Below are 25,717 nucleotides of genomic sequence, written 5' to 3' on the forward strand. Positions count from 1 at the left end.
AGTGGATAAGTAGTATTAATGGTATTGCAGGAATAAGAATAAGTTAATCATGTTAAATTATGTATAAATATACAATTGAAACTAAGGAACAAGGAATAGTATGCAAAATAAAACAAATGAAATGGTAAATAGTCAAACAAGCTCTATCAGCAGGAGATGTAGAGTGGCGACACAGAAACATTTCTAGAAGTAATGAAAGTAATAATGAAAAATATTGTTAGCTAAGTTTCTTTGTTGTTTGTCCTCTGTATACACATTCTAATATTTACATTAAGATCTTTTATGCTTCGGCTTTAGGAATGTAGTTGGCGTCTTGATGTATGGGATGGTCATCGGTCAGAAGACGGGCTTTGGAATCCCAACACCTGTCAGAATGCTGACGCCAGGATGCCGACAACCGACATCCCGAACATAAGTATGCCGGAGAGGGTATAGTTTAGACTGCGGGGAGGGAGGGTTAGGCTGCAGTAAGGGAGGTTAGGGTTCAGGGTTGGAGAGGGTTAAAATACTTATCTTCTAGGTGCCGGGATTCTGTCGGAATGCCGATGTTGGTCATGTGATTGCTGGCATTGTCAGCGCCGGTCTCCCATACCCAACCCCGTCTTTACATCACCTTGTTTGATTACATTCTGATAGGCGCTAATACCAAAAGGTATGTAAAATCCCCAATGATGATGATATATATGGATTCTTACTGTAACCATCTAATCCAGTTTTCAGATTTTGCCATCAGCCCAATTATTGTCTGTCGCTTTGTTTTATCATGTCTCGCACATCCTATTTTCCATGGACTGTTCTTTGTACAATTTTTTCTGTATGTAACATTGTATAAATATTGACTAGTTGTTCTGTAATTTTTTAAACATACCCCTGATGAAGTCTAGTTACTAGACGAAACGCGTTGGTTTGTTTTACTTGATGTTATCTCTGAATATCATATGAGGAAGAATAAAGATACTGCACTAAGTTGCTGATATTCCTCTACTAACTCCAATGGTGGAGTATTCGAAGATAAATTACATCATTCTGTCTATGTAATATGATGGACATGCTTCTTTACTTCTGTACATTTTAATAAAAAAAACTTTTTATGAAAGAACAGTTCATGCTTATGTTTTAAAATTAATGATAATTGTGAAACCCACAGGGTTCCCTCTATTTATAGGTTGTAATCACCTCTGGGCGCCAATTTCCCTTTCTTCTTTTCATACATTCTGTTTAGTCCCTCCTAACAAGGGACTTAGTGATATAGGCAGCCCACCCCAAGGAAGATCGTACTTTATTATATTCAATTTGTCTCAGAACAGCGCAGAAGGAGAGTATTTGGTTGATATATATATATATATATATATATACACATACTAGGTGATTCATCGCGCCTTACGGGTGCTCTTCACACCGTCGCAAGAAGCTACGCCCCCTTAACCCTTGCACGTCTTTCTGGTGTTCAATATTTGTATTATATGGAGTATTACCATTGCACGACGAAAGGGCGTGCGATAGTGAAGCCCTTTGCGACAGGGAGGGGGCGGGGGAGTGGGGGCCACGGATAGGGGAGGGTGTCTGGAGGCACTGCTGTTGGGGTAGGGGCAGGTGGGGGCTGTCACAGATGGGGGATGGGTTACAGAGGTGCTGCGGTGGGGAAGGGGCGGGTGCAGGGGTGCCGTGGGTGGGAGAGGGGCGGGTGCGGTGGTGCCGCGGGAGCAGTGTAGCCGCGAGTGGGGGAGCTGCGGGTGTGGTGGTGCTGCGGGTGGGGTAGGGGGTCCATAGGAACTGCAGGTGGGTGAGGGGCGGGGGTGCCGCAGGTGGGTGAGGGGCGGGGGTGCCGCGGATGTGGTCTGGAGGCACTGCGGGTGGTGCCGTGGGTGGGGTAGGGGGTCCGGAGGCGCAGCGGGTAGGGCAGGGGCGGGTGCAGGGTTGCCGTGGATACGGGAGGTGGTCCAGGGGCGATGCGGGTGGGAGAAGGGTCGGGTGCTGGGGTGCAGCGGGTGGGGGAGGGGTGGGTATATTGAGGTATATATAATGGGGTGGGGTACACTGTGGTGGGGTATATATAATGGGGTGGGGTACACTGGGGGGGTATATATAATGGGGCAGGGTACAGTGTTGGTGGTATATATAATGGGGATGGGTACACTGGGGGGGCTATATATAATGGGTATGCTGTGGGGGTTATATATAATAGGGATGGGTACACTGTGGGGGGGGTGTATATATAAGGGGGATGGGTACACTGTGTGGGGGGTATATATATAATGGGGATGGGTACACTGAGGGGGTATATATAATGGGGATGGAGTATGTATAATGGGGTCGGGGTATTGGGGGTGAACAGCGTGTATATTATATGTGGGTGCTGTGCATAGTGTATATATAAGGGATACGTGTACAGCATGTGTAGTATATGTGAGCGCTGTGTATAGTGTGTATAAGGGCTGTGTGTACAGCGTGTATAGTATATGTGAGCGCTGTATAGTATATGTGGGCGCTGTGTATAATGTATATACTGTATAAGGGATACGTGTACAGCATGTATAGTATATGTGAGTGCTGTGTATAGTGTGTGTAAGGGTTGTGTGTACAGTGTGTATAGTATATGTAGGTGCTGTGTATAGTGTGTATAAGGGCTATGTGTACAGCATGTATAGTATATGTTGGCGCTGGTGTATTTAAAAGGGATACATGTACAGCATGTATAGTATATGTAGGTGCTGTGTATAGTGTATATATAAGGGATACGTGTACAGCGTGTAGGTGCTGTGTATAGTCTGTATAAGTGCTGTGTGTACAGTGTGTATAGTATATGTGAGCGCTGTGTATTGTGTGTATAAGGGCTGTGTGTACAGCATGTATAGTATTTGTAGGTGCTGCTGTGTATAGTGTGTATAAGGGCTACGTGTACAGCGTGTATAGTATATGTGAGCGTTGTGTATAGTGTGCATAGTGTGTATAAAAGGGATACGTGTACAGCATGTATAGTATATGTAGGTGCTGTGTATAGTGTATATATAAGGGATACGTGTACAGTGTGTAGGTGCTGTGTATAGTCTGTATAAGGGCTGTGTGTATAGCATGTATAGTATATGTAGGTGCTGTGTATAGTGTGTATAAGGGATGTGTGTACAGCGTGTATAGTGTATGTGCTGTACATAGTGTGTATAAGGGCTGTGTGTATAGCGTATATATAGTATATGTGGGCACTGTGTAGTATACAGGGTTATCTGTACAGTGAGTATATACAGGTGCTATGTGTACTATAGTATGTATAGGCGCTGTGTAGTATACAGGGTTATGTGTACAGTGCGTGTATATTGGTACTATATATTGTAGTATACAGTTAATGTACATTGTAGTATACACGGGTATATAATATGTATATGTGTGTGCGCTGGGTAGTATATAGGGGTGTATATGTGTGTGGTGTGTAGTATGCAGGTGTGTATATGTGTGTGTTGTGTAGTATATAGGGGTTTATATGTGTGCGCTGTGTAGTATATAGGGGTGTACAGTATATGTGTGTGCTTTGTAGTATATAGGGGTGTATATGTGTGCGCTGTGTAGTATATAGGGGTGTATGTGTGTGGTGTGTAGTATAGGGGTGTACAATATATGTGTGTGGTGTTTAGTATATAGGGGTGTATACTGAACCACTGAACTTATACGGCAGTACCACTGGACTTATTCAGTAGTATCACTGGACTGGATTTATACGGCAGTACCACTGAACTTATATGGCAGTACCACTTGACTTATACGGCAGTATCACTAGACTTATATGGCAGTATCACTGGACTGGATTTATTCAGCAGTTCCACTGGACTTATACAGCAGTATCACTGGACTGGATTTATATGGCAGAACCACTGGATTTGTACTGCAATACCACTGGACTGGATTTATACGGCAGTATCACTGGAATTATATGGCAGTACCACTGGACATATACGGCAGTATCACTGGAATTAAATGGCAGTACCACTGGAAGTGTATGGCAGTATCACTGGAATCATATGGCAGTACCACTGGCCACATACGGCAGTATCACTGGAATTATATGGCAGTACCACTGGACATATACGGCAGTATCACTGGAATTATATGGCAGTACCACTGGACATATACGGCAGTATCACTGGAATTATATGGCAGTACCACTGGACATATACGGCAGTATCACTGGAATTATATGGCAGTACCACTGGACATATACGGCAGTATCACTGGAATTATCTGGCAGTACCTCTGGACATATACGACAGTGTCACTGGATTTATACGGCAATACCACTGGACATATACGGCAGTATCACTGGACTTATATGGCAGTACCACTGGACTTATACAGCAGCACAGGCACACGACCACTGGACTAATGCAGGACAACACAGCAACACTGCAATGGACATGACTTATACAGCAGCACTGGATATATGGCAGCAGAGGACACCACCACTGTGAGTGGACTGATGCAGCACAAGACACCACCACAATCTGATGCAGCACAACACAGCACTGGAATGACACACATAAGACAGAGTAGGTCGCCACACCACTTTCCCACACATACAGACACTGAGGAGAGAGACACGTCCTCTCGATACACCCTCCAGGACTGGAGTGAAAATGGCGGCAACGCACGGCTCCTTATATGGAATCCAAAACCAGTGAGAATATGACAGCGGGATGATTACGTTTTACCTCGTTCTGTTTTCCGAGTCAGGCGGGAAAACCCAAGCCGGTCTCGGATCTGGGCTTGGGACGTGACGTTCGGGGGGATTCGGTTCTCAGAGATCCAAACCCGCTTATCTCTACTTGTAAGTGATTGCCCCTTTAAAAAAATATCAGAGATCAGCCAGCATCTCACACCTCCAGCAATCTTGAACGTCATTACATCCGGCCCATAGTATTTGGTTGGTTCTGTTAAATAAAGCTGGCACTTCATTGGTGTAGGTCACACACAAAGAAAAGGGAAATTAATTTCCCAATTGACCAAGCCCTGGCTTAGCGGTTGTAGAGGATTATATAGTGCTCACTGTAGGAATTATTTAGGGCAAGGGGCTGATCACAGTGTAGGACACATCGGTGCACACCAAGGCAGAGCTGTAACTACACATTTTGATGCCCTGTGTATCTAAAGAGCATAGGTGTCCGTGTCCATACCACAGATAGGGAGAGTGAGCACCTTAGGCATGCACCAAAAAATAGTATGTGGTCTCACTGCGTGACTACACAGTAGTACCACAATTCAACCCCCCAGTGTTTGCATGAACTGCCCCCACCCTAGCATGTTACCAAACATGGCCTACTGGGAAACCACTAAATACACACACGGTGTGGAGAAATATAAAAAAAATGCAAATCCCTGTCTCAAATGATACAGTAATTGGTTCTCTTGGGAACCCTCACCCTCATGAGAGCCACTCAGATTTCAATCTGTGTTCAGCAACAGCAACCATTTATTGGTTTAGTGGCTCTCCCTCAGTCAGAGATGCTGTCAGTCTGTCTACCCAGCACCCTCTCCAGCTCAGCCGCCTCAGCTTATCCCTCTGCGAGCATGTGTCATGCACTACGTGCTCACATCATGACCTCACAACACAGTGGCACTTTTCTGCTGAGAATAAAAGCTGGAGGGAGGCGATAGGAGTGTCAGCAGGGAGGTGGTGGGAGTGGCAGAACTCGGGAGAGAGGTGGGGCTGATCGGGCAGGTAAGCGGATGGCCAGACCGCCCCATTTGTCCATCGTCTTATCTGGCATTTGCCTGAATTCCGGCCCTGATTGGTAATGTGAAGAACTGTGTTGAAGCATGTTTCCTATTGTTTGTGTCTGCATTTTATTACTGTCTTGTTTTTAAAATGGTGCTTGCATGACAATACTTATGCTTTTATCCTTGTGTATATTTCCCAGGGTCGGACTGGCCCACAGGGGTACAGGGAAATCCTCTGGTGGGCCCCACTGCCTGAGGGCCCACTCCCTCCTCTAAGGATCAGATTCCAGACTATGCATTTGAAATTTACATTATACATATATTCAGTGCTGAAAGTAGGGTGGTATGGGGTGGTACAGCGTACCATTAAGAAATATGGTGCCGGTATGCTGTACCACCAGCCCACCGCTGGCGCCCCTCCAAAAATGGCCACTGGTTTGTAGGAGACAGACGCTACAGGCACTAATTCACCTCTAGCATCTGTCAGGGGAACGCAGCATGCCTAGCACTACCCAAACATGTTTGTTCTGGGAGTGCTAGAGCACTGTGCGCATACCCTTTGGCAATGAGCATGTAACACCCGGGCAACGAGCATGTAATCCCTGGGTAACGAGCATAGAAACATCTGGCAAGGAGCATGTCACACCTGGCAATGAGCAAGAAACCCCTGGCAGTGAGCATGTAGGGTGGTAAGTCCTACTAGGGGCGTTATGTGTAAGCGGTATTGCAGGGGGCATTATGTGTGTAAGCGACACTAGTGGGGCATTATGCATATAAGTAACACTTCAGAGAGCATTATGTGTGTAAGCAACACTACAGGGAGGAATTATGTGTGTAAGCAGCACTGCAGGTGGCATTATGTGTGTGCTCGGCACTGTAGGGGTGATTATGCGTGTAAGCGGCACTAAAATGCCATGGGTAGGGAGCAAAATTTATAGTTACGCCACTTCATGTATAGCGTTACCGAAAGTGCCGGGAACGCTGGTGCTGCCAGGAATAGATGCAGAAAGTTGGATCTTTTTCCGTGAAACCCCTGGGAGCAAGTAATTAGAAGCCTTACTGTGGGGCATAATTTGTATGGGGCATTTTTGTGTGTGCGACATAAAATGGTGTCAGCGGCATAACGGTGTGTGGCATAATATGTAATAGGTATTACGGTGTGTGGTACAATATGTAATAGACATTATGGTGTGTGGTATAATGTGTAATAGGCATTTTGGTGTGTGGCATATTGTGTAATGGGCATTATAGTGTGTGGTATAATGTGTAGTAAGCATTACAGTGTGTGGCATAATGTGTAATAAGCATTACAGTGTGTGGCATATTGTGTAGTGGGCATTATGGTGTGTGGTATAATATGTAATGGGCGCTATGGTGTGTGCATACGGTGTTTGGCATAATGTGTAATAAGCATTACAGTGTGTGGCATAATGTGTAATGGTCATTATGGTGTTTGGCATAATGTGTAAGGGGCATTACAGTGTGTGGCATAATGTGTCCACCCCCTTATATTGCCATGCAGCCACTCACTTATTTTCATGTGACCACACCCCTTCATGACATGTGGCCATGCTCATTTTTGGCTCAGTGCCACCAATAAATATTTCTACTTGCACCACTGCATATGTTACAAGATAATGCTTAAAACTATGGTGTATGTCTACAGTGCATTGCTGTTATTAATCTGCCACATTATCATGCATGCACTAGCAGTATTTACTATTTATTTGTTACTATAAGCCTTTCAGGCAAAATGGGGCAATTAGAAATGCTTGTAATGAAGGAACAATACAATATTATAGGTATCACGGAGACATGGTGGGATAATTTCCACAATTGGGTAGATAACTTGGAGGGTTATACTCTTAAAACTTTTAATAGGGGCATGTTATAAACCGCCTGATATTAGTGCGACTGAGGAAGTGCAACTCTTGATGCAAATCGAGAAAGCTACAGGGCTGGAAGAAGTTCTAATCATTGGGGACTTTAATTATCCGGACATAATTGGGCCAGCGAATCATGTAATACAGCTAGGGGTAAAAGGTTCTTAAATATGCTAAAGGTGACTACTTGTCGCAAATAGTCTAGGAACCAGCCAGATTAGGGACTATACTGGACCTGTTACTAACTAACAACGTGGAGATAATAGTGAATACCACAGTAGGCGAGACCTTGGGTAACAGTGATCATAAGTTAGTATTCAAAAGCAGCACTCTAAGGGTACAACTAAGACTCAACTTTAAAAAAGCTAATTTTAACATGCTGAAACACACACTAAAGGACATAGGTTGGGGATCTTTGTTTCAGCGAAAAAACACGGCTGAAATGTGGGATGTTTTTAAAATGATGCTTGATAAATATACCCATAAGTGCATCCCCTTGGGCAGTAAAAATAAGTGTATTAAATTCAAACCAATGTGGTTAAACACATAAGTTAAGAAATGGATAAAAAGAGGCGAGCATTCAAAGCTTTTAAATCAGACGGGAAGGCGGAGTCATTCCAGTACTACAAGGAATGTAACAAAAAATGCAAAAAGGAAATCAGAGCAGCTAAAATAGAAAAAGAAAAGCAAATCGCCAAGGAGAGTAAAACTAACCCTAAAAAAATCTTTAAGTACATAATTGGTAGGAGACTAAAAAAAGAGAATGTAGGACCATTAAAAAGCGAACTGGGATTCCTGATAAATAATGACAATAAAAAAGCTAAAATATTGAACACATTTTCTTATCAGTGTTTACTAGAGATAACCAGATTGTGGTACAGGTTGAGTATCCCTTATCCAAAATGCTTGGGACCAGAGGTATTTTGGATATCGGATTTTTCCGTATTTTGGAATAATTGCATACCATAATGAGATATCATGGTGATGGGACCTAAATCTAAGCACAGAATGCATTTATGTTACATATATACCTTATACACACAGCCTGAAGGTAATTTTAGCCAATATTTTTATAACTTTGTGCATTAAACAAAGTGTGTCTACATTCACACAATTCATTTATGTTTCATATACACCTTATATACACAGCCTGAAGGTCATTTAATACAGTATTTTTAATAACTTTGTGTATTAAACAAAGTATGTGTACATTGAGCCATCAAAAAACAAAGGTTTCACTATCTCACTCTCACTCAAAAAAGTCCGTATTTCGGAATATTCCGTATTTCGGAATATTTGGATATGGGATACTCAACATGTATTAGTAAGTAACAATAGCAATAGTATAAATAGTGTAATGGTTAGCATTACTGATTCACAGCACTGTGGTCATGGGTTAGATTCCCACCATGGCCCTAACTGTGCGGAGTTTGTATATTCTCCCCGTACTTGCATGGGTTTCCTCCGGGTACTCCGGTTTCCTCCCACAATCCAAAAATATACTGGTAGGTTAATTGGCTCCCAACAAAATTAACTCTAGTGTGAATGTGTCTTTGTGTACATGTGATAGGGAATATAGAGTGTAAGCTCCACTTGGGCAGGGACTGATGTGAATGGGCAAAATATTCTCTGTACAGCGCTGCGGAATATGTGTGCGCTATATAAATAACTGGTAATAAATAATAATAATATTGATAAAGGCCCATTGCTTAATAGTTTTCTGTCTGAGGAAGTAGTCCGTGAATGATTAAAAAGAAAGACTAATAAATCTCCTGGTCCAGATGGCCTACATCCTAGGGTTCTGATGAAGCTAAATGCTGAAACAGAAGGGCCTCTGTATCTGATTTTCACTGAGTCACTTAGTTCAGGCATGGTACCAAAGGACTTGCGTATAATGGATGTAGTTCCAATATTTAAAACGGGTATTTAACTTCATTCTGATAACTATAGACCGGTTAGTCTGACATCAATAGTGGGGAAATTATTGGAAAGTATACTAAGGGACAGCATACAGGACTACTTGGAGAACTCCCATGCTATTAGTAAGAACCAACATGGTTTTGTGAGAAATAGGTCATGCCAAACTAATTTGATTAGTTTCTATGAGATAGCAAGTGACAATCTCGACCAGGGTAACGCAGTAGATGTGATTTATCTGGATTTTACAAAAGCTTTTGACACAGTACCTCAGAGTAGGCTGATTTTTAAATTAGGGGAGCTCGTATAGGAGACACTATTGTACATGGATGAGTAATTGGCTTGAACAGCGAGTGGTGATTAATGGGATGTTTTCCACCTGGGCTGAAGTGATTAGTGGAATACCGCAGGGTTCTGCGCCGGGGCCACTATTGTTTAATATATTTATTAATGATTTAGGAGAAGGACTAGAAAGCACAGTGTCAATTTTTTGCAGAGGATACTAAAATATGTAGGGTAATCAAGTCAGATGTGGAGTCTCTATAGAGCGATTTATTTAAACTGGAAGTTTGGGCAATGAAATGGTGTATGAGGTTTAATGTGGAAAAATGTAAAGTTATGCACTTTGGGACTAAGAATAAACATGCAACCTACCAATTAAATGGGGATAAAATAGGGGAAACTGTATTAGAAAAGGATTTGGTGGTGTTCATTGATAGTAGATTTAGCAGCAACACACAGGGGTAAATTTACTAAGCTCCCGATTTTGACCGAGATGCCGTTTTTTCATCAAAGTGTCATCTCGGTAATTTACTAAGCAATAATCACGGCAGTGATGAGGGCATTCGTAATTTTTTGCAAGTCCAACAAAAAAATTACGAATGAATACACCATCGGTCAAATTACGCCTGTTTAGATATGAATCTCGGTCATTTACTAACCATTCGTAATTGTAATTGCTGCCGCAAAAATGCATTCGCGGCCGCGAAAAATTACAATTCGTAATTTTTTCCTAAAAAAAAACGCGCCAGCCTTTGAAAACCGCGTTTACATGTGTACTCAATTATCCATTACTCACACCTGAATGTTTGGCCCTATAAAAGTGTTTCAGGCACATTCTGAACTTCTCTCACTCTGAAATGGCGGCTGTGGTGTGTGGCAATGGTTTTTTGTTTGCTGTGGGATACCTTAGACTGCTCCATGAGGCTTCCAGGAATCAGGCCCAGGTAAGTGAACATGGTCAACAGGTTGTCCAGGTACCGCGGAGGCTGCGCCAGCCTCGTTTTTTTAGAGGGCGTTTAAACTTAAATGCATTGTCCGATGATAGGGTCATACAGATGTTCCGCCTAAATAGAAACAACATTTTCCACCTGTATGACCTTGTCAAACTGGGCATAGACCCTGAGACAGCACGCTCTCGCTCTGTCTCAGGCCTACACAAACTCCTGGCTGTGTTACACTTTATGGCTACTGGGAGCTTCCAGGCTGTGGCAGGCGACGTCATTGGTATCTCACAGCCCACCTTTTCAAGATATTTGATGCAGGTGAGTCTAAAAATACATATGCGGTTATGTCTAAGTGTTGCTTCTGGAAGTTGAAACAACACAGTATTGTAGAGAATACCTAACATGACACTCACCTTAGCTTCTTGAATGTCCACTCAGGTTTTGGATGTGTTGGAGCCACACATTAAAGCCTCAATCTGCTTCCCTACCGAGGAGTCGGAGTGGAGTGCTGTCAGGGTAGCTTTCTATGAGCTTGCTGGCATGCCCAATGTGCTGGGGGCCATAGATTGCACACACGTTCAGCTGAGATCACCTAAGGGACGCCAATATATATATACTAATAGGCATCTGGCACAATCAACTAATGTCCAGGTGGTCTGTGATGCAAACATAAAAATTATGAGTGTTGTTGCAGGTTACCCTGGTGGCTGCCATGACTCCTTCATCCTCAGTCAGTCATCGCTCTTTGATAAATTTGAGGACGGACAAATGCCTGATGGCTGGCTGTTGGGTATGTTTTAAATGTTTTGTGTGTATGTCTTTTAACCACAAACTAGAGTTTGGATGAGGTGAAAGAATAATCTTACATATGTACTAATGTTGACTATATCTGTTTTTCAGGTGATGGTGGTTACGGCTGCTACTCTTGGCTCCTTACTCCATTGTCCCAACCTGATTCTCCTGCTGAACACAGTTACAATCATGCACATAAGGTTACGCGGAATGTGATAGAAAGATGTTTTGGTGTGCTGAAGTCACGGTTTCGGTGTCTGGATAAATCTGCCGGCCTTTTGTTGTATAGTCCCTCAAAGGTGACTAGAATTGTGTTCTGCTGCTGTTTTATCCATAATCTGTGTTTAAGTCAACATCTTGCACATGATGAGGGAGAAAGCAGTCAGCAAGCAGAGGAGTTAGATCCATCTGGTGACAGTGTGAGTACAAATGTAGGGAGGCAGGTACGGCAAGAAGTGATCCAGCGATATTTTACAGGTCAGTTTTATTAGGCTGTAATTATCCTTGACTAAACACTTTGCACTACTTTCTATTGTGTTTTTTGTAACTTACTGTTTGTTGTTTAGAGTGGAGTGTACATTGTGCTTAGTTTATGCTAAAAAAACATTTTCAGTCATTTCCCATGAAAAACATACATACATACCGAGCTGCTTCGACAATGTTGGAGACGGACACAGGAAGTTGTGTGTTTGTCAAATACCAAATTTTATTTGTTAATTAACATTGTTGTTACTTTTTGCGCTTGTGTGTGCTGGGTGCTGGATCACTGGCACGTGCTCTTGAGGAACGCCGAACAGGGGAGGTTACTGGCGTTTGGATAGGGGTCGTGGTCCCCGAGCTGGAGGTTACTTGCTGAGCTCCCATCAAAGAAATATTGCTGCTTAAATTATTTAGGCTGGCAATCAGCTGAGTGTTAGTAGCAGTGTGGCTGGCTACAATCCTGGATAAGGTCTCATTCACCACTTGATTGTGTTGAATGAGCTGAACGAGGGCCTGCTGATGGCGCTGTTGCTCATCTATGATTCGGGATAAATGTGCAAGCATTTGGCTGTTGTCAGCCCTAATTTGCTCCATTGAGGTAGCCATTCGCCCAACTTGTACTATCAGTCTGCCCGAGTTGCGACTAATACGCGGTAGATGATGGGGCAGACTGGCAAGGTGTTGTGTATGTTTGGTCAGGCTGGCATTGCTTTGGGCCTGTTGGCTTGTCCAACTGGCCCAAAAATCATCTGGAATTTGGCTTGGGGGCGGAGCTTGTGCCAGTTGGGGACTGATGGATGCTTGGGGTATATCCTGCAACTGTATTGGCTGGCTTGGCTCAACAGGTGTAAGTTGCAGTGTGATGGTTTGCTGTTGGTCTTGGCCCTGCTGGTCCACGTCGGCCATCATGCTGTGCTCTGTATGGGGTGGGCAACATGCAATGTTTTATGTTTTTTATTTAAACAAGGCTAATGCTACACATTACTACATTCCTAATACTCCATTTTTGATTGTTTTACACTTGATTTTAACAACTTTTAATATTTTTAAGCTATTAAAAAATATATACCAACACAGCCGCAAACATAGACAGATTTGCATAATCCTCACCTAACTAACTCCCCTCCACAGCATTACACTGTTAGATTCCCTCCCCTGACCACGATATAGACTACTTACCTGTCTAGTCCAGAGGAGCCGAGCAAGTAAGCCATCTACATACTGGACAGGTGCGAGGTGTGAACACTAAATTTTTATTTATAATTTATTTTAAAAATTAATTGTCTTACTATTTTTAATAAATGTGCACGTGTGTGTGCTTAATTTTAATAAAAATATGAACTTTTATACAAAAGATGTTGTCGAGAACATCCACTAAGACCTTATATAATATTTTTAAAGCACCTTTAGCAATTGAAGACGGAACAACACATTGCTTGTTCGGGAAAACATGTAAACTCCAAACCAACAAACAACATATTAACTGTACTGTGTATATTATTGCTTATGTGTTTTATTTCTGATTTTACTCACCAGATAACTGAGGTGATCGGGGCTCATCACTCTGAGAACTCGCCAATAGTGCCAGTGGTGGCTGGGGTGACACTGCCGAAAGTCTTCGCCTGGGTGGGGATGATGGAGCCGCAGAATCCGAGCCAAGACGCCGTGTCTTGCTTGGCCTCCTGGGTAAGTGGCCCAAGCCCTGTGATGGGCGCCTTACATGAGCTCGGCTTCCAGAAGCAGAACCTATGTGCAAATTATAAAATTAATTTTTTGTACTTCTATGTGTTTTCAGAATATGTGACTACAGTGAAGACTTACCTGCAATCCCAGCCTCATCCTGACTTGTCTGTGGCCTGTCTGGGCGGCTGGTCTGTGTGACTGTTGAAAAAGGGAGCCAAACATTATTACCATGCTTTGTGTAAAAACAACCACTGCAAAGCATTATTGTACTGTAACCATCTATTAGGTATTGTTTAAACACATTTTGTACGCTTAAGAGCTTCTAGCTTCATGCTTTTGAGTAGAATATCCAAATGTCCATGATGTGGCACACAATAAATATGTTAATTTTTTGATTTTTGTCTCATATATTGCAGAGATTGACTACTTGCAAATGTTTAAATAATGTAATGTGTCAAAAATTGCACCGCTTTTCTTTTTTTATAAAAAAAAAAAACATTTTTCTTAAAGCAGACAACACAGATGTTCAAGCATTATCGCCAAAAAAAAACAAAAAAAAAAAACGCTTTAATTTATAAAAAACAGTGCACATGTTTTAGCACTAAAAATAATTGAATAAATAGGCTAGGCAAGGTGAAAAAAGCACATTCTAAACACAAACACACCTTAAGGGAGCATAGGCCTGCATTATGTTTTTTTCTAAAAAAACAAACTTTACACTTTAAAAATGACATTTTCAACATTTAGTGGACATTTTTTAAACAATCTAACAAATCAAACTTACCATCCTGCGTGGGTCGGTCCGAATCCCGGACATGAGTAGCAGACACCACTTCGGCAGGAATCAATGCCCGCACAGGCTCCTCCCAGTCCCGATAGCTTGCACGGAAAGGTGGCCCACCTCCGGTTTTACGCGCCGATTTGGCCTCTTTGGCCATCTTGGCCTTGACACGCCGCTTAATATCATAAAATCGCTTGCGGCACGTGTCCTCAGTCCGCCTCACCACACCCTCACTATTCACAGCAAGTATGACTTGACCCCACAGGACAGACTTCCTGCGGGAGGACACCTTGGCAGCATCCTGACCAAACAATTGGCGATGGTGCTTCATCAACTCACGCACCAAAGCCATGTTTTCAGCATAGCTGAACTTTATATTCCTGCCAGTCTTGGTAGTGGTGCGTGGCTGCGGAGCCACAACACCATCACTATCACTGGAAAATACAGCAACAGGCACCCCCTCCTCCTCCTCCTCACTAACCTCCTCCCTCTCACTACCCCCCTCCACCTCACTACCAGCCTCCACCTCACTACCAGCCTCCACCTCACTACCAGCCTCCACCTCACTAACCTCCGCCACCACACTGACCTCTGAGTCGGACATGACAAACAACAAAAAACACTGAAAAATCAAAACACAAAACACACTCCTCCACTACTCCTACTACACACCACACAGCCAACACACACGCTCACTCACTCACTCACAAACAATGACAAAAGACTGTAAAAAAAAAACAAGGACAAAAAAATAGACAAACTGTGAAAAAACAATACTACAAATATCACAAGACTACTAACACACACAGTACAGCACTCAACAATCACCAAACTCCTCTCCAAATCCACCAAAAACTCCACCAAACTCACCAACTCCAAATACACCTTCCTCTCTCCTCTCCACTAGCTAAACCCACGAGGTGCGGAGTGTTTGGGGCGGTTTTATACTAATCTGCACAGACACTCCTCCTTCACGAATACAACCAATCACGGCCGCGTGACGTAAACGAAACTTAGGAGTAAAAACGCGGCAGCAATTTCCAAATCACTGCCGTAACAGACTTGTGACGCAGTCGTAAAAAAAACACAACAACGCGGCCGCGAAATAGCAAACGCGGCCGCAATCTATAGCAGAAAAGCACGAATGACATCGACATCGGAAGAAACGGAAATTACGAATACGACAGCTTAGTAAATTAGTCGTAATCAATTCAAAAAGTTGCAATTTTGCACTGTCGATGTCATTCGTAATTGTACTTGGACATGATTTTGGAAAATACGAATCTTAGTAAATGTACCCCACAGTGTCAAAGTGCAGCAACAAAGGCAAATAAGGTGTTAGCATGCATTAAAATGAGAATTGAGACACGGGATGAGAGTGTAACCCTGCCACTGTACAAATCATTGGTATGGTCGCATCTTGAGTATTGTGTACAGTTCTGGGCACCACACTATTAAAGAGACATATTAGAACTTGAAAAGGTTCAGAGGCGAGCAACCAAATTGTTTAAGGGTTGGAGACACTGGACTATGAGGAGAGGCTTTCTAGATTAGATATGTTTACACTAGAAATGAGATGACTAAGAGGAGATATGATTAATATTTGCAAATATATAAAGGGGCAATATGCGGAGCTATCATGTGAGTTGTTTGCTAAGAGACCGCTACACAGGGGGTCATTCCGAGTTGTTCGCTCGTTATTTTTTTCTCGCAACGGAGCGATTAGTCGCTAATGCGCATGCGCAATGTCCGCAGTGCGACTGCGCCAAGTAAATTTGCTATGCAGTTAGGTATTTTACTCACGGCATTACGAGGTTTTTTATTCGTTCTGGTGATCGTAATGTGATTGACAGGAAGTGGGTGTTTCTGGGCGGAAACTGGCCGTTTTATGGGTGTGTGCGAAAAAACGGTACCGTTTCTGGGAAAAACGCGGGAGTGGCTGGAGAAACGGAGGAGTGTCTGGCCGAACGCTGGGTGTGTTTGTGACGTCAAACCAGGAACGAAACTGACTGAACTGATCGCAGATGCCGAGTAAGTCTGGAGCTACTCAGAAACTGCTAAGAAGTGTCTATTCGCAATTCTGCTAATCTTTCGTTCGCAATTTTGATAAGCTAAGATTCACTCCCAGTAGGCAGCGGCTTAGCGTGTGCAAAGCTGCTAAAAGCAGCTTGCGAGCGAACAACTCGGAATGACCCACACAAAACGCACGCACATTTGCTAAGGCTTGACGAGAGGATTCTTCACTGTAAGGACAATACGAATATGGAATACACTGTCAGAGAAGGTTGTAATGGCGGACTCAGTCAATGCGTTTAAAAATGGGTTAGACAAATTTCTAACAGAAAAAGCTATACGAGGATATAGCCTTTAACCTAAATAGAAATGGGAATGCAATATAATTCAGCTTGAACTCGATGGAGTACTAGTCTTTTTTCAACCTCACCGACTAAGTTACTATTAACAGTTTCTTATATAGCGCAGAATATTCTGTTGCGCTTTACAATTGGAACAACAGTACTAGAACCAAACTGGGTAATAATAGACAGACATAGAGGTATGAAGGCCCTGCTCGCAAGCTTACAATCTATAGGGTACACAAGGATGGTCCTGCCAGATTAATGGGCTGTATGATATGGTAACCCAACAATGTTGACTAAGGGTCAGGAGGATGTGAAAGTGAAGAAAGACAAAATATGTGAGAGTGTGTGGGAACATTACAAGAAGGATGTAGTTAGATAGGGAGATATTGAAGCTTACTTGAGTGGCACCGTAATTTGATAAACTTGCTAGAGAGGTGAGTTTTCAGGGAACACTAAAAAGGTTTGGAGACAAGAGGTGAGTCTATTGTGCATGGGAGGGAAAGAAAAAGTCCTGTAATTTTGAGTGGGAGCAAGGAATGCATGTAGATGAGAGGCATAGACCTTGTGCAGAGAGTTTGGATTGGGAGATATCTTGAAATGAGCTAAGAGGTGTATGTTGCGCAGTTTGTTTAATAGCCTTGTATGTAAGTAAAAATAACTAATGGAGGGGCTGACAGAGTGGTTCTGAAGACGATGAACGTCTAGTTGAGAAAATCAGCCTCGTAGAGGCATTCAAAATGCATTGTACTGGCGAAAGCCTATTTTTGGGAAGACCAATAAGAGACTATTGTGATAATCAGTGCAGGAAATCATGAGTGCATGGATTAGAGTTTTTGCAGTGTCTAGTGTAAGTTATGCCCTTATTTTGGATATATGTAACATGAATTTGAGACAGATTCAGGAGTCTATTCATGAAGCCGTGAAAAGTGTGGAGAAGTGAACCAGTGGAGAAGTTGCCCATGGCAACCAATCAGCTGCTAAGTATAATTTAATAGAATGCACTTTAGAAATGTTACCTCAACACTGGTTGGTGGACATGGGCAACCTCTCCACTGGCTCACTTCTCCACTCTTTTCACTGCTTCATGAATAGACCCCTTGAATATGGGGACAAAGGACAGTTTAGAGGTAAGAATATATATATATATATATATATATATATATATATATATAGTTATCAAGGGGCCCAGACCATGCCCTCTGTTTTGGTTAGCCAATCATCTGTGGTGGCTGTCCACACCCCTTCTGGAGGCTGGACCCCTACCACGGCGTTACCCTGGAGGGCCTTTCATGGCCCAGTCCGACACTGACTGTATCCATGTCAGTGGTGTTATGTAACTGCTAGTCATGTGCACAAATCACATTTCACAAGGCTTTTTCCCGGGCTAAACTGTGAAGGGGAGAGGGGGGCAGCTGCAGGGGACACCCTCTCTGCCCACTGCTGCCGCCTATATCTGTATAGCAGCCAGCTCAGTGGCGCATCAGGCCGCCGGGCAGTGAGAGAAGACTACTGAAGCTGTCTCTTCTCATTGGGGTTATGTACTAAGCAGTGATAAAAGTGGAGAAGTGAGCCAGTGGAGAAGTTGCCCATGGCAACCAATCAGCTGCTCTGTGTACGTTTATAGTATGCAAATTATAAGTATTACGTCAATGCTGATTGGATGCCATGGGCAACTTCTGCACTGGCTCACTTCTTCACTTTTATCACTGCTTAGTACATGTCCCCCATGCTTAATGTGCCACTCAGCTGCACTGCTATACAGGTGCAGTCAGTGGAAGTGGGCAGAGCAGTGGGAGAGAATGGAGATTGTAAACTAGCTCCTGCCAGGCACCTTGCCCGGTTAAATAATACCCCCACCCCCTCGGGTCCGCTGTGTGTAGAATATCTTGTGGTAGCTCTGTCAAATATAATTTGGAGGACATGTTTCTTTCCAGAGCCACCAATGAACTGGGTAATGGAAATTAAGTACTTTTTGTATAAGGTCCTTGGACATACTTGCTTGGTACCAAAAACATCCTCTCCCCCCACCCCACCCCACCCCACCCCACCTCTTTCCCCAATGAAATATTCATGATTCCTGTTATCTGTGCTAAAAAATGTTTATTACCAATGTAACAAGTAAGACATGCACATTTCTTTCTAAATCAAATATAATGGTGTTAGAGCCAATCAGGAAGCCGCACAGAGCTTGGAATGAAACCTTGTATAACATGCGCAACAGGTGGTGAATTGTTATATACACAGTCTTATCACGTATTATCTTTCTAGATGCAAGAACAGCACTAGGGGAAGTTTTCTCCAACACAATATAACAAACCACATACAGATGTGCAAATTTGTGCCTCATTATCTCCTTCTGTATTGTACTGCTCCAACCTCCCTCCAAAAAAGCATCTCATTCTTCTATTCCCATTTTATTCTCCATAGCATGTTAGCATGTCTCACATTGCTTCCTTTTCTTAATAAAACCCACCCTTCCTGATCCCAATCTCAACTGTAAAATGTTCCTAATTACTGTATAGCAAACTTGTTTCACAATATAATTGATTTTTCACCATGCTTTGCATAGTGCTAAGTGTATATATATTTTACGTATATATTTTATCACTTTTCATCACCTATTTGTTCATGTGTACCATGCTGCCTCTAACTTTAGTACATTGCAACATACCATACTTGCCTACCTGACCCTCTCCATGAGGGAGAAATGCTCTGTTCCTGGACTTTCCTGGTAATGTATGATTGCCATCACCTGTGGTGAAACACCTTTCTTATCAATTAACTAGCTCACCACAGGTGATGGCAATCATACATTACCAGGAAAGTCCAGGAACAGAGCATTTTCTCCCTCATGGAGAGGGTCAGGTAGGCAAGTATGCAACATCCCCACTTTGTGTAATATCTTCTATTCCACCCAGGCTGACCTCATCTGGTACCTTTCGTGGGTGGGTTATGTAATCTGTGGAATTTATTACCCAAAATGGTGGCACCAACCCTGCATTAAGCTCATTGTGCCAGTTATAGTCACTATTGTTTGGGTTGTTTTGCTGTAATACTAAACCTCTGAGGTATGTTTTTGATGCTTGTAAAGCGACTTTGAGTCCTGCTGGAATAAAGAGCTATATACATAAAATTATCTTTATTATTAATTATTTACATTCTATAACCCAAAAGTTTCCCAAACTCCACCATTACAGTCCTGGTTTTAATGATATACATGCCTGAATCCAGATGGTTAAATCAAATTGACTGATGTACTACTTAAGTCACCTGTGCTCAAGCTTGGATATCCTTAAAACCTGGACTGAAATTTGCTTATATTGGGATACTCTGCTATAACCATTCAGATCTTCGGAGTATTTACACCAGCCAGGAAGAGGAGATGTATCAAGCCTTGGAGAGAAATAAAGTGGTGAAGTTGCTCAAAGCAAAAATCAGCCTCTGTCATTTATCTAGCACAGTCTTTGAATTGGCAATTAGGATCTGATTTGTTGCTTTGGATAACTGCTCCACTTTATCTCTCTCCAAGGCTTCATACATCACCTAACAGTACTTAAAGAGATGAAGGCAGTCACCTCTCCTATACTGTGATTGTTAGGGAGAACCTTACTTGCCGAATTCGGTCTTCTCCCTCAGGGAGGAGGCAGCCTGCTCGGCATGGCGGTGGGTGTGGTGCAGCATACTGGTGGTGTGGCGGAAGGGGATGATGCAAGGCAGGGGTGGAGTGAGGGGGGCATGTCTGCAAAATTGTGTCATCGCGGTCCCACCCCCGCTACACAATGCAGAGATTACAGGCATTGTGAGGCAGGGGGCGGGGCCACAATTATGTGATTCACCACGTCATCAGCCTCTGGTTGCGGGAGGTTGTGTGCAGCTGCGGGCGGGCCATTCCGGGAGAGTAGGAAAGTACAGTGCATCCGAAAAGTATTCACAGCGCTTCACTTTTTCCACATTTTGTTATGTTACAGCCTTATTCCAAAATGGAATAAATAAATTTTCCCCCTCAAAATTCTACACACAATACCCCATAATGACAATGTGAAAAAGTTTTTTTTAGAGATTTTTGCTAATTTATTAAAAATAAAACTAAGAAATCACATGTACATAAGTATTCACAGCCTTTGCTCAATACTTTGTTGATGCACCTTTGGCAGCAATTACAGCTTCAAGTCTTTTTGAATATGATGCCACAAGCTTGGCACACCTATCTTTGGCCAGTTACACCCATTCCTCTCAAGCTCCATCAGGTTGGATGGGAAGCATCGGTGCACAGCCATTTTCAGATCTCTCCAGAGATGTTCAATCGGATTCAAGTCTGGGCTCTGGCTGGGCCATTCAAGGACATTCACAGAGTTGTCCTGAAGCCACTCCTTTGTGTGCTTAGGGTCGTTGCCCTGCTGAAAGTCACCCCAGTCTGAGGTCAAGAGCGCTCTGGAGCAGGTTTTCATCCAGGATGTCTCTGTACATTGCTGCATCCATCTTTCCCTCTATCCTGACTAGTCTCCCAGTTTCTGACGCTGAAAAACATCCCCACAGCATGATGCTGCCACCACCATGCTTCACTGTAGGGATGGTATTAGCCTGGTGATGAGCGGTGCCTGATTTCCTCCAAATATGACGCCTGGCATTCACGCCAAACAGTTCAATCTTTGACTCATCAGGCCAGAGAGTTTTGTTTCTGTAGCGGAGTACACTGGGTTCCACAGGGATAACATTGGGGCTGTAGAGTAGGATCTTGATCCGAGGCACCAACAGGCAAAAAGCTTTGACTGTTCCCAAGATGCTCAGCGCCGCCTCCTCTATAACCCCGCCTCTGTGCACAGGAGCTCAGTTTGTAAGTTGGTGCCTGCAGTGCAGACAGCTAACAGGCAGGGCTGCTCCAGCAGCCCTAAGAAGAGCTATTTTAAAAAAGATAGAAGACTTCAAGGGCTGCAGCAGTGGCACTCTAGTGCTAGATATCATTCTGATATCTCCTGCTGCAGTTCCATCACCTCCCCCAGCGGCGCTGTATACTCCCGCATCCCTGCCTGGTTGCCGGGTACTTACAGCGGAGGCTCTGGTTCTTCACCAAGGGCACACACACTAACTGAATTTCTCCGGGATCGCGTGGCTGCACTCAGGGAGGAGGTAAGAGGGTCCCCCAGGCGGGACCCGCTGGAAATCGCGATCCGTTGCGGCCATTAGGAGGCGGGCCGCGCGCGCTGGCATGGACACTGTGGCAGTACAGGGACCCCACTAGACCACCAGGGCAAGGGCACAGGTCGGTTTAGGCTTTAATCCATTTTATTAAAGCCCACAGCACCCGGTGGTGAAGTCCAGCAAGGGGATAAGACTCTGGCCTGTATCCCGTCCCCCAGCCCCTGGGCACCATTTAGAGTAAATGTTCCCGCCCTGGAGCTGCATCTCTCTGTCTCCCTCATTCCCTGTCAGCATTTGGGCGCCATTACACACAGCTGCACTGTTTCTGGGACTGCTGGGTGATGCCTCCTCTGTAAAGCCGCCTGCACCATCAGCGTTGTGCATTTACAGGACACTTATGTATTCTACATGTCGTTTAGACAGTGTTAGTTAAGAACAAGTGCATTACTACAGGGATATTTAGTACAAGTACCCTGTGATATTCATCCAGTTTTTACTGTGCATTGATATATCTGTTTATATACATAGCTTTACTCAGTAGTAGTATTGCTAGTCCAGTGCAGTTTTATTGTCATAATTCCTGCATTGTACATGTGACTGTGTGTGTGCATGCATATAGCTGCTGGGTGATCTCTACTCCGTGTATCTCACTCCTACTGCTATCCCTATATTCTGTAACCTGAGCGGGCTCCGTGTGTCATGTTTATTAGATAATATAGGTATTTCACAGGATATACGTATTTTGTATTTTTCTCTGTGTTTTTCAGTCACATTTTACCTCAGAAATCCTCTGTTTCTGCTGTCACACTGCACGGGGGGTTTGTGTTAGGTATTATGTCTGCTGATATTGTACTGTGTTGCCCGTGGTTTACGCTTTCATATCATGTCAGCTACAGGGAGCGATGGGTCTTGGGCTGATTCCGCCTTGCGCGGTTATGATGTCCCAGATACATTTGAGGATAACATGGCTGCGGAGGGTTCAGGTTTTGGGGGTTCTGTACCCCCAGTCAGTTTGTAACAATGGTGGCACAGCAGGGCCCGCCTTGGTCTGCCTTTTCTAATTTACTGACTATGCTGGTAACTAGACTTGCGCCCCCTATGGGACCTCCTCTGCCTTATCAGCCTTATATGGTCCCTGCGGTTAATCCGCCATGGACAGATGCTCTGTCCACTCAGTTACAGCACTTGAATAACTCTTTGGATAAATGTATTCCTGACCCTCGCCTGCCTAAGACTAAACCTAAGAAGTTCTCTAAGCGGGCTGTTACTTCCTCTCAATCCACGCATGTTCCGGATACCTCTTCCAATGAATATGGCGTTTATACTGACCCCACAGACTCTGATCATGACGTTTCTGATGGGGAATCTGTTTCACAGGTGGATGTTCCTGATCTATTAGAAGCTATCAGGCTCATTCTTCAGATTGATGATGATCCTGAGCCTGCTACTACACCTAAGAAACCGGACATATTCAAACGTCAGCAGGTTACTAAATTGGTTTTACCTCATTCTGACCACTTGGTTGACGTACGTCAGGAATCCTGGGAGAACCTAGGAAAGAAAATCACCCCGCACAAGAAGATTTTATCCCGCTATCCCCTTGCGGCCGAATTGAGTAAAAACTGGGGAACGCCACCGCCGGTGGATTCGCAAATCGCTTGACTGGTGATGTCATCTGCTCTGCCTGTCACTACCGTCACTTCTCTCAAGAAGCCGACGGATAAGCATCTGGACTGTGGACGTCTGCTTAAAAGCTATCTATTACCTTGCAGGGGCTGCGCATAGGCCCACCATTGTGGCTACTTGGGCCGCAGAAGCTATTGAGGCGTGGGCTCAGGAAATAGAGTGTGAGTTTCCGTCCAATTTTTCTGAACATGCCAGACAATGTCTCTCTTATATTGTCACGGCATCTCATTACATTAAAGAAGCAGCTTCAGATGCAGGGGTTCTGGCGGCCAAGGTTGCTACGACATCCATTTTGGCTCGCCATATTCTCTGGTTGCGGTCCTGGTCGGTGGACTTTGACTCTAAGAAAACCCTGGAGGCGCTCCTGTTTAAAGGAAACATCCTCTTTGGTGAGGATCTCAACAAGATTGTCGCTGACTTGGTGTCTGCTAAGACTGCATGTCTACCTAGTACTACTCATTCGTCCCCGAAGGCTAAGAGTACTTCCTTTCATTCCTTTCACCCTCCAGGTAAAGCAAAGGGTCAGGCATACCTGAAACTTGCACTTCCAAAACCACCAAACCCAAGCCTAAAAGTGCCTGGGCTGCCCGTCAGCCAACTTCCAAATCTGACAAGTCTGCGGCATGACAGGGCGATACTCCCCCTAGGGGATCCCAGGGTGGGAGGCCGTCTTCTACAGTTCACACAGGTATGGTTGAAGACCACTTCAGACGCTTGGGTACAGGAAGTCGTCACTCACGGATGCGCTATATCCTTCAAGACACGTCCCCCTCCTCACTGTTGCCTGATGGACATCCCTTCGGATCACGTGAAGGCAACAACTCTCCGTTTAGTGGTACAATCCCTCCTGGACACCGGAGTGGTAGTGCTGGTGCCTCTGGCTCAGAGGGGCAGGGGGTACTATTCAACGCTTTTCCTAGTCCCCAAACCGAATGGTTCCTCCCGGCCCATTCTCAACCTCAAATCCTTGAACAAGTTTTTGAGGGTCTCCAAGTTTCGTATGGAGACCCTTCGCTCTATTGGCCTGGCTTTGGAACCAGGGGACTATATGGCATCCCTGGATATACAGGAGGCTTACCTACATATCCCTATTGCCATGTCACATCAGCAATACCTGCGGTTTGCTACTGGCAATCTCCATTACCAATTCCGGGCCTTACCGTTTGGTCTGACCACGGACCGCAAATTTTCACCAAGGTCATGCCAGTTATGATGGCTTCACTCCGCCGTCGGGGCATCCGGATCCTGACATATCTGGATGAACTGCTGATCCTGGCCAATTCCCCAGAAATTCTCCTCTGTCATTTGGAGTTGACGGTCCAGTTTCTGCAAACCCACGGGTGGCTCATCAACTGGAAGAAATCATCCCTGATTCCTGCCCAGAGCATGGTGCATCTGGGAGCGTTGTTGGACACACACAACCAGAGGTTGTTTTTGTCACAGGAGTAAGTCCTTAAGCTTCAGTACAAGATACGTTGCTTCCTCTGTCGTCCGCGTGTGTTGATACACTCTGCGATGCATGGTGGAGTATGCTCAATTTCACTCCTGCCTTCTGCAGAAACTGATTCTTGCCAAGTGGGATGGCCTGCCTCACTGGGTCAGGTCTCAAATAATCTCCTTGTCTCCAGAGGTCCGTCTATCACTGACCTGGTGGCTGCAGGACCAACGATTGAGCAGGGGTCATCCTTTCTGGATCTCCAACTGGGTCCTTCTGACGACAGATGCCAGTCTGAGGGGTTGGGGCGCGGTGTAGGAGCAACACTCTCTTCAGGGTCGGTGGACCAGGGAGGAGTCTCTCCTCCCGATAAACATTCTGCAATTGCGGGCAGTGTTCAAAGCTCTGAAACTGGCACGGCATCTGGTACTGCACAGGCCTGTTCAAGTACAGTCAGACAACGCCACCACGGTGGCATACATAAATCATCAAGTTGGCACTCGAAGCTGCATGGCAATGATGGAAGTGTCAAAGATTCTTCAATGGGTGGAACGCCATCTGCCAGCCATATCGGCAGTGTTAATTCCGGGGGTCCTCAACTGGGAAGCAGGCTTCTTCAGTTGTCAGGACGT

General features: G+C 44.3%; 1 protein-coding gene across 1 annotated transcript; it reads right to left on the bottom strand.

The window, feature by feature from the left end:
* Positions 1–12,214: 12,214 nt before the first annotated feature.
* LOC135057255 (uncharacterized) lies at positions 12,215–14,622 on the bottom strand. Its single transcript, XM_063963146.1, has 4 exons — positions 14,469–14,622; positions 13,823–13,882; positions 13,535–13,747; positions 12,215–12,918 (listed from the first exon to the last, which is right to left on the bottom strand). Exons 1-4 carry the CDS (start codon positions 14,620–14,622, stop codon positions 12,251–12,253), a joined length of 1,095 nt encoding a protein of 364 aa, XP_063819216.1. The 3' UTR covers positions 12,215–12,250.
* Positions 14,623–25,717: the final 11,095 nt, after the last annotated feature.

This window comes from Pseudophryne corroboree, chromosome 3 (genome assembly GCF_028390025.1).
Source record: "Pseudophryne corroboree isolate aPseCor3 chromosome 3, aPseCor3.hap2, whole genome shotgun sequence".
In the NCBI taxonomy this organism is placed as follows: Eukaryota; Metazoa; Chordata; class Amphibia; order Anura; family Myobatrachidae; genus Pseudophryne; species Pseudophryne corroboree.

Bases quoted from the DNA above. Each gene is read 5' to 3' on its own strand.
- LOC135057255 (XM_063963146.1), bottom strand. From the start codon at position 14,622: ATGGCCAAAGAGGCCAAATCGGCGCGTAAAACCGGAGGTGGGCCACCT. The intron at 13,748-13,822 runs GTAAGTCTTCAC...ATTTGCACATAG, and splicing joins GGATGAGGCTGGGATTGCAG to GTTCTGCTTCTGGAAGCCGA. The intron at 12,919-13,534 runs GTGAGTAAAATC...CACCCCATACAG, and splicing joins CCGATCACCTCAGTTATCTG to AGCACAGCATGATGGCCGAC.